At 32.1% G+C, this 10,076-nt stretch overlaps 1 protein-coding gene across 1 annotated transcript; it reads left to right on the top strand.

Moving 5' to 3' along the window:
* Positions 1-5,847: 5,847 nt before the first annotated feature.
* On the top strand, positions 5,848-9,258 carry LOC106105105. Its single transcript, XM_013285332.1, has 3 exons — positions 5,848-5,954; positions 7,261-7,400; positions 8,770-9,258. The coding sequence occupies exons 2-3, from the start codon at positions 7,261-7,263 to the stop codon at positions 9,170-9,172; spliced, it is 543 nt and encodes a 180-aa protein (XP_013140786.1). The 5' UTR covers positions 5,848-5,954; the 3' UTR covers positions 9,173-9,258.
* Positions 9,259-10,076: the final 818 nt, after the last annotated feature.

Genomic DNA, 10,076 nt, shown 5'->3' with positions numbered 1-10,076 from the left:
CTCATTTTACATTTATAACCTGTTTATAAATACATCTCGGGCTTCTATTTTTAATCTTAACGTCATTGAAAAATAAATAAAACTACCAAAAGTAAATCGCATATCATCGGTCCATTAATAGTATATGATACTATCGTCCAATTCGTCTATTTATTACACTATATGGCGCTAAGGATAGTCAGTTTTATCTATTATAAGGCGTAAACACACACTTCTTTGTTGCCTAAGATCTCAGCAATTACAGCATATTTTTGAATATTTTTAATAAAAAGCCCTACACTTTATATTTTCACGCCATTAAACTTAGGGGACTAACTTTTGGATAAAAATCCTAATGTGGGAAGGAGTCCATAAGTTGCTGCCAACATCAAGGAAGCAAGATTGCCAAGGTTTGTCATGTCATGTCAGTTTGACATTTGCTATTGATAATGTGACAAATGTAAACAATAAAATAAAATTTTATAATTTCACGCGGATGAAACCGCACGAGAACAGCTAGCGTCGATATAAAATTACATTGAAGTTTTCTCTATTTTGAACATAATAAGTGCTATTCATAACCGTTTCCACTAGCGAAAGAATTGTATTCCAGTATAATCGACAGTTCAATAAAAGGTTAATCACTCCAAAAGTTTAAAATCAAATTCCAACTGAAAATAGAACCCTTCGTTGTACGGAATAGGTTTCAATTAATTTCATAATGACGTCATTTGTTTAGTTAACATTCTAAAACTGTTAAGGCTGTACTTTCGACTATTTATAGAAAATTATTCTATAAACTGCTTTTCGTAAAACTTAAAATTTAATCGATGACACAATAACTAAATTAATTTAAGTTAAGATTGGCTTTTAAATAATTATACGTAAACTAACGTAATAAAAAAACCGTATTACTGATAGGTTACCCTAAAACTAACCTAAATGATGGAAATGCGACGAAATAAAGTTATATAAAGAATACAATAGGTACGGATACCATACTAATTATTGTAAATGGAAAACTTAAGACAGATGTATGAATGTTTGTTAGAGTTTGTAGCCTTAATGTCTGAATGGATTTCGATGAAATTTGGTTTTGAAGAAGAGGATAGTCCGAGGGAATACACAGGCTACTTTTGTTTTTTTCTTTCATTATTTACCCACAAAGCTAGTAAAGAAATATATGTGAATAAGAACTTACATTTATAAACATAAACAGAGAGTTCAGGTGGCCCGCATTAAAATGAAATCCTTGGCTTAAAAGTATAACCGGCAATTCACTTGGATGGCTTATACGTATTTTTGAGATTAACTTTGGCTATTATAATGCTTAGTAAACAAAGATAACCTAACAAATGCTATGATAATATTTGTACAATTAATCTTATTAATATTATAATTGCGAAAGTTTAGATGGATGGATGGATGTTTGTTAGAGTTTGCAGCCTTAACGGCTAAATGGATTTCGATGAAATTTTGCATAGATGTAGAAGATAGTTGGAAGGAACACATAAGCTACTTACTTATGTTTTTTAACACCATGGAGACGGACGAAATCTAGTTAACAATAGTTATTTTACTATCTTACTAATATTATAAATGTAAACGTTTTGATGGAAGTTTGTTAGTAGCCTAAAGTGCTCAACGGAATTAGATGAAATTTTACATAGAAATAGAAGATAGTCGAGAAGAACACAAAAGCTATTATTATACATATACTTTTTTTAATACCACGGGGAAGAAATCGCGGGTAAAAGCTAGTAATTTATAATTAATAAATATCCTAAAGTTATAGCATGAAAATTGATTAAGATAAATCAAATGAGATTATCACCTCGAGTCGTTTATTACAATGTCAATTAATTTTCTTTTTGTCTTCACAGTTATCTGCGAGTCATTTCGACGAAGTGAGATCGTTTGGTCATTAATACAGACTAACGGATGACCTGTCACCGACAACGAGACCCGATTAGTATATTTAAAAAGAAACTGTAACAATACTTCCACCGATACGCTACCAAGTGTAACCAAATTCGAGTTTTTGGTTACGCTAATTGAATTGTCTTTTTTAGAAAACTTCCGAGGATCTGTTACATTCTTTGTTCGCAAGAAAATAAAGTCATATTTTATAACAAATGACTTTATCACGAAATAGAAAGATTAACATGTAATCATCAAAATGTCTAATAATACATTTTTTAATGCTAAAACCAAATTGTAAAGTATTGTCTTTTATACAAAAACCCTTGTTGAATGCGGAACCGAGTTGAATAGTTTTTCATTTCAATGGAACAGAAAATGGTGCTGCTCTCATTAGATATAGCAGTATACGGAATGTCATTACCCGAGAAGAGATACACGAGGTATTCGAAATGGAGTCTTTGATATAATCACAAAGCGCCTGCATGTTTATAAGCGGCAATATTTTAAAAAGACATCGTTGCAGCTAAGCTTCCACAGTAAAATACATTTTTATTTTTTTATTTTCAAATGAATAGCAATTTTAACTATTTATATATATTACCTATTCTGAGAGCTGCAATAGAGGTAGTAGATATTTAGATTTTTCAAGATAATGATAGATTCATTCAGAATTAAAAGAACTTGTAGATCCTCTTGAGCATAGGTTAGTAGCAAGAAATATATTGCTAGCATAAAGTAAAAAAAATAATAAAAGTTAGGAAGTTAATATTATTTTAAACAATCGATCATTGATGATTGATGATTTCAGAATCGTAAATTTAAATAGGATAGAAAAATTGATACTAATTCCATTTTAGGGCGCAGTAATACTAAAGCTTGTTAAAGGAGGCGATGAATTTAATGAAAACCTCACAAGTTACATGTCTGGAATATTACGAAACGTAGTAAATTACTCAAAGAGATTTTCATTGTTAAATTTATAATGTTATCAGTCGCTCAGTATGCTTATAAGTGGTTTATTATTAATTCAATAAAGGTTTTGAGTCTTTGTGCGGTTTACGTAAACGGAATACGTGATGGAGATTTACATGTAAGATGTTTATTTACATTTAGCAAATAGTTTCAATAAATAGATACCAAAAAGATGAATCGCATGTAATAAGAAGGAAAGTAAGTGTAAGTTTAACAATGGTAGAGCCCGCTTTAACATCTTCGCACTCGTAATACCACGACCACACAGAAGACAGGCGTGAAGTGGTAACAATTCTACGTTTCATCTGATGAGTGTGGTGCCATAGGCCCAATGTTAGTCCATTTCCCGCCCCACCCAAGGTAAGGATTAGACTGGAAAGTGGATTTGACGGTGGAGGAGAGGCATAGAAAGGGGAAATTTCCTCTTTATGTGCATCTCCTCCTCCGTTGATTTAGACATCCTACGGGTAGCGGTTGCTTCGCCATTTTGGCGGATTTAGGTGACCGCTTGCCCGTTTGTCACCTTGTTGTATATAAAAGTCTGTGCGTGGAAGGGTATATCGGTAGAGATAGACCTAGAAAGTGATGTATGGATTGCGTGAAAGGTGACATTAGGGAGTGGTGACTGAGATGACCTATGACAGTTATGTGAAGGACAAAAACCTGTTGCGCCCCTACGGGAGTAGGATAAGGAGAAAGAAAATGTAATAATACCAAAAATCACTAAATTATTATCGTAGGGGTTTTCCAAAAGACCAATCGGATAACAAAAACAGTATAAGAGAAAGTTGTCTTTACATTAAATAACGGTGTATTTGTAAAAGGACGTAATATCCCGTACGATTATTAGCTGTAAAATTATCCTGATTAAAATTATAAGGATAAAATGACATGAAATTGTAAAAATATAGATGTTTCCTTCGTAATAGATTAGAACGACATAGTATTTGCATTGCTAGAATAGCCGTATACAATTATATTGTTGTCTCTCTCTTAGCAATGAGGAATGAAAGTAATGACTATATTCTTGTACAATTATTGCGACAGATGAATCTGTTGAAATGTAAGTTATAGAAAATATTAGAAATTGATGAAATTAAATAGGAGATTAAAGCGCCCCAAAAATGAGTTTTTTAATTACATTTTTAAACTAAACTTATGTTTTCTTTGCAGTGGATGGTGCTGTGCCGGCCTCTTCTTTTCCAGTAACGTGGTAGGTCTGTTTATTACTTTCACACCAACTTACAAAAACGTTATAACCTTAGTTTGTAAACAAAATGTACAAAATAAATATTTAAACGCAATTACACAGAAATCAGAGATATCTCAGGTGAATAATGCAATCGTGTTTTTTCCTCTGATGAATCATTGCATCGGTAACACATTGGTATTGGCACCCGTATGTAAGAATTTCCATACATTAGCAAAATGGAACCATACAATTGATAGATTACGTATGCAATTGGACGATCAAAGGAGGTTTTAATTGCATAGAATGTTTTAATTCTTTTAAAAGATAATTACAAACAAAATTACATTTTATTACCTTTAAGATTAAGTCTAAAATCAAAATAACAAATGTATGTAGACAAATTAATTATCCAAGATTTTAAACCGGTGTTCGCATCACCGTTTTCCTTATTCACTTTTAGAGTTCCGTTTGAAATGTTTTATAAAAAATTATTCATTACCTTTATACTAATATGAGAGTTTTTTTTTTTGACTGAGTTGCTACTGTTTGCCATTTACAGATTCACCGGGCTTGAGGTGGCCGAGCGCAGATGGCGCTTAGCCTAATACTCGTTTATGAAAAGTGTGAAAGTTTTAATATTTGGGTGGATGGATGTTTATTTTGATGTATTCCTAGAACGACTGCATGAAGCATGGTAACTAAATGTACCTATGTGTAGAACACTGTCTAGAAGAGCGAATACCTTACTTAGGACTTTTTTTATTTCCACGCAGATCGAGTCGCGGGTGAAAGCTAGTATACAGTCACTTGTTATTTACTAAATGATAAATAAGGAAAACGTCTAATAAAAGTATTATCTTAATGGAATGGTCAGGATTAAATATCATTTAAGTGGGGGATTTCAAAAGAGATTTTAAAATTATCGCGACAGGGTTTGGGTCCGAAGATCTTACAACCAAATCCAATAATCAATCGTGATCGATTTAACTTCTGCAAATTAATTTTTTTTTACTTAGTATTTATTTTAAGACTAGAGTAATAAAGTTGAAAATGTAACAATTAGAGATTATCAGATTACTAGCTGTTCCCATGCGACTTCATCCGCATAAAATTATAAAATTTCATCTTCTTGTTCGCATTTGTCAAATTATCAATTGCAAATGTCAAAATGACATGACATGATCTCAAACCATGGCAACCTTGCTTCCTTGATGTTGGCAACAACTTATGGTCTCTTTCCCACATTAGGGTTTTTATCCAAAATATTTACCCCTAAGTATAACGACGTGAAAATATATAGTCTAAAGCGTGATGTAAGTGTAGGGATTTTTATTAAAAAAAAATCGAAGATATGCTGTGATTGCTGACATCTTAGGCAACAAAGAAGTGTGTGTTTACGCTTTATTATAATAGTATAGATAGATAAGCATAGATGAAGCAGACTAACGTTACGCAAAATAAATTATAAGAAAACATTAAAATTGCATTTCATTTTTTGCATTATCAGAGTGTGTGTAAAAAACATCAAGAACCCTTCAGTTACGTACACTATTTATATTGTTTATTTTACTATTTATTTTAGAAGCTAATCTTACAAATTCCTACTCTACTTGAAGGTTACAATTTAAATTTATAAAAGATCTTTCGATATTTTTAAACACATTTTAGTTAATTAGTGTTGGTTAATAAATTTATGATCAAGATTTAAAAAATCTTCTTTTAAGAGTAAAAGGTTTGAACATAGTTAATTATAACGGGAACCCGCATTGGACAATTACTGGTTCTCAGGTTTTTATTTATGTTTTTGCAAAATGCCGGACAAACCAGTCGACGTTGGACCGTTCGAAGAGATAGACGTTTGTTCTGCTGATTTTATTCAATAATTACTGTAAGTAACAGCCTTATTATGTTTATTTTTTAATTTATTTTAATATTTAAAAAGGTAAACAATTAGTTTAGTAGTACTCTGTATTCAAATTAACTAAAGGATTATTGTGTTTCTTCTATATTGTCATTTATAAGCAGATTTTCTACATATGAGCAATTTTATATATAGACTAATATGATAAAGAAATATGATTTGTATTTTTGTATAAATTGAAATAACTCAAAAACTACAACAGTAACATAGGCAATTTTTTTTTGTTTTTATTTTTATTTTCACGCCGGCGAAACCGCGAGCAACAGCCATCTTATAAAAAGCTAAGAAAGATAATCAGATCCTATGTTATTTAGAAACAATTATTTTGCTATCGGTTTTAAAAAAATACTTAGAAACACGTAATTTAACGTAAAAATAATTTAGGTTATTGAACATCACGCCATTATCTTTAGGAGCAAACACAACTCTGCTAAACTGTGGAGCTAGATTATTGTTAAATGCTAACAAAATTACAAAAGCATTGGAATATTTCCTAATACTAACGTAACCTTTAAGACATTTAATGAAGAAATATTTGAATATTAAATAACAGTAAAATAGGCTTCTATGACTTGTGGAATTTTCAATTTTCAACGCTCAAATTAGAAGCCTTGTCACCTTTTCAAATAGGAATATTTTTCTCCTGAGCTAATTGTAACTCATCTCCATAATCATTGGATTATTATAATAAACAAAATGTTCTAAAAGGTTTATTTGTTACTTCCTTCTGCTCGAGGAATAAATTATTTTATTAATAAAATAAAATAAAAGCACCTTATTAAATAGTCTATATTATTCAGTAATAATATAGCTTTCTAATGGTGAAAGAATGTTTTAAAACGGTTCAGTAGTTTCGGAGCTTACTGTAAACAAAATAAATAAATATAAAACCAAGAAAATTAGTCATATAACAATAATTAAATATTAAAAAGGGAGTGGAATCAGATATGACGGTTGATAGAAATGTATGGAAGAGAAGCACATACTGTGCCGACCCTCCATAAGGGTTAAGGGCAAGTTGATGATGATGAACAATCTTACTAATATTATTAATGCGAAAGTTTAGATGGATGGATGGATGGAGGGATGGATGGATGTTTGTTAGGGTTTGTGGTCTAAACGGCTGAGCGGATGTCGATGAAATTTGGTATAGATGTAGAGGATAGACTGAAAGATACCATAGTGTACTGACTTTTGTTTTTTAAATCCACGCAAAGGGAGTCGCGGGCGAAAGCTAGTAAATAAATATAACAGTATATATTTTCTCATACAGATGGCTTACATACAAATTCTGTTGATCGCTGCGTCTGTCAGCCTGGTGTGGGGTCAACGACCTTTCTTCGCTGGTTCCCGGCCCATTGGATACCCTGAGGTAGAGAGGCCATCGACGCCTGCAGACCAACTTGGAAATCGGTAAAAATTGTAAACATGTACTAAAGGATTTTGATACTTAAATGCAATTTCCACTGAGTCACTAATTGGTAATTGAATTAATATATATCCAATCGACTTTTATACACAACTAGCTGTTCCCGTGCGGCTTCATCCGCATGAAGTTATGAAAATTTTATTTTATTGTTTACATTTGTCAAATTCTCAATTGCAAATGTCAAAATGACATGACATGACAAACCTTAACAGTCTTGCTTCCTTAATGTTGGCAGTTGGTCTCTTTCCCACATTAGGGTTTTTATCCAAAATCATTACCCCCTAAGTTTAATGGCTTGAAAATGAATAGCCTAAAGCGTGATGTAAATGTAGGGCTTTTTATTAAAAAAAGAATTATTCATATATACGCTGTAATTTCTGACATCTTAGGCAACAAAGTGTGTGTTTACGCTTTATTATAATAGTATAGATACATAGATGAAACTTGCACGCTGTCAGAGTCGCGCGACTAATCGTTAAGTGGAAATAAGGATTAACTATCATATAAAACAAAATCATAAACGATATATCTAAAATTTCTTACGTCATCGGTAAATACCAAAAGCATTCTGTCCCGGAAAAATTTGTCTTAAAAAACTTTATTTGCTTCTCAAGCAGGTTTGTTAAACTATTCACATTTACCTGTTGTTTTGATATTAAAAAACTTAGTCATATTTGCAGCTTTAATGGAAGGGAAAACGTGGTTTTAGGTACACAAAGGATTAATGCATAAGTCACATAATTATCTTGAACTTCATTAACAATGCAATAAATTAGGCAACGCATCTGCGTTTTGGACGACTATAGACGAGGCGTTTTCTTTACTATTTTGGGGAAATCCGGTGACGTCTTTTTCGTGTTTTACCTTACATATGAAATATGATCTTAAATCTATCTATCTATACTTCTATACTAATATAATAAAGCGTAAACTCACACTTATAGGCGTAGGATGTCAGCAATCACAGCATATTTTTGAATAATTCCTTCTTTAATAGAAAAACCTTACACTTACACCACGCTTTAGGCTATATATTATCGCACCATAAAACTTAGGGGGTAAATAAGTTGGAAAAAACCTTAATGTGGGACCGTAAACTACAAGCTGCCAGTATTAAGAAAGCAAGGTGATTATGGTATCGGTAATGTTGACATTAGCAAATGAGAATTTGACAAATGTAAACAATAAAATAAAGTTTTTATAATTTCATGCGAATGAAGCCGCACGGAAACCGCTAGTTCTTTATAAAATAATTCCTTTTCTACATTCATCTAGTAAATCATCTAAGTATCTGATTTATTTTTTTTTATATTTATTATTAGAAATGTAACGTTACTCATTTGTTTTTTTTAGGTTCGGCGAAGGAACCACACAAAGGTTACCAATAGAAGCTAACGGTGATAGAGATTTAGTTGACAGATTAAGCAAACTACCCATAGACAAGCAGCCGTTCTGGTTTATCAACTGGCAGGCGATAGAAGCCCATAGACAACAACCGCAGTCTTATCCAATCAGACCTAATCCATTCGCTGAAAATCCACTTGTTCCCAATAACTCAGGTAGCTTCAACACTGCAAATAATCTAGGCAACAGAAGTGGTGACTCTAATAATGCACCAGTGACTACCACTTCGACTGTGGCTCCAACGACGGTGAAAGCCATTCCGCCTAGTACTATCGCTAGTACTCTCTTAAAAAGTGAACCAACAGCAAGTACTTCAACTAAGGACGTAACAGAAAAGAAGCCTGTGAATTAAATAATTTTCAATTACATATGAAGTAGTTAAGTCTAATTTAACTGAACTTGTAATCAAATTTTAAAATAAATCATTTTGTTTAATTACAAAGCCTTTCTTTTAATCTATAAATGGTACAAATACAGAAAAGAGTTTATTAAGAGCCTGTCCCACCGAATTTACAATTGTCTGATAACAATCCAACGTGTAAAATATGTGATGGAAATATCGGATTTTGTTCCGTTATCCGACAGTGGCGAGATTTTTAAGCTATCTGAGCCTCTATCAGCCAGTGTTGGGACGGGCCATAAATGTAAGCATTTTAGACATCTAAATGCGCCTGCCAAATATAAATAGCCACGACTACTGAATACTGCAAAATATTTTACAAATGCAATCCGTATTGTAGTTTGTAGCAATGCAATCTTTTTAATACATCCATTGAGTCCCTTTATTATTGTTTTACTTTATTGTTTCTGTTTTATATTCAAATATTGGTAAAAAGTGAGAGATTGACGATTTTCGATTTCCTGATTATCTGGAAGAAAGGGGACGCGGGAAAAGAGTAATCCTCAGTCCTATACGCTTTTTATGAGCAAACGCTATAAAAGCGATCTCTTTGAATCTACTGGAATCACAGAATGATATAAAAATAAAATAAAAACGAAGTAAGTATTTCGGTACGACAGAAGAAAATTGTAGAAACATAACATATACTAACCCTTTCCGTCCCACTCAGAAACTTTAAATAAGTAGTGAATAAGCTTGCCACTTAAACAATCTCTTAGTGTAGATTTCTACAAATATAATTCACATTAAGTTACTGCTTTAAACCATTGAAAAAATCAACTAAAGGAGTTTGTCTGCTGTTTGGTTTAATATAGTTAGTTGTCAACTGTTAACATGCTTAACGCATGAAACCTCA

The sequence above is a fragment of the Papilio polytes genome, unplaced genomic scaffold (assembly GCF_000836215.1).
Source record: "Papilio polytes unplaced genomic scaffold, Ppol_1.0 DF823177.1, whole genome shotgun sequence".
In the NCBI taxonomy this organism is placed as follows: domain Eukaryota; kingdom Metazoa; phylum Arthropoda; class Insecta; order Lepidoptera; family Papilionidae; genus Papilio; species Papilio polytes.
The sequence above is the reverse complement of the archived record's forward strand: the minus strand, read 5'-3'. Positions and strand labels throughout refer to the sequence as shown.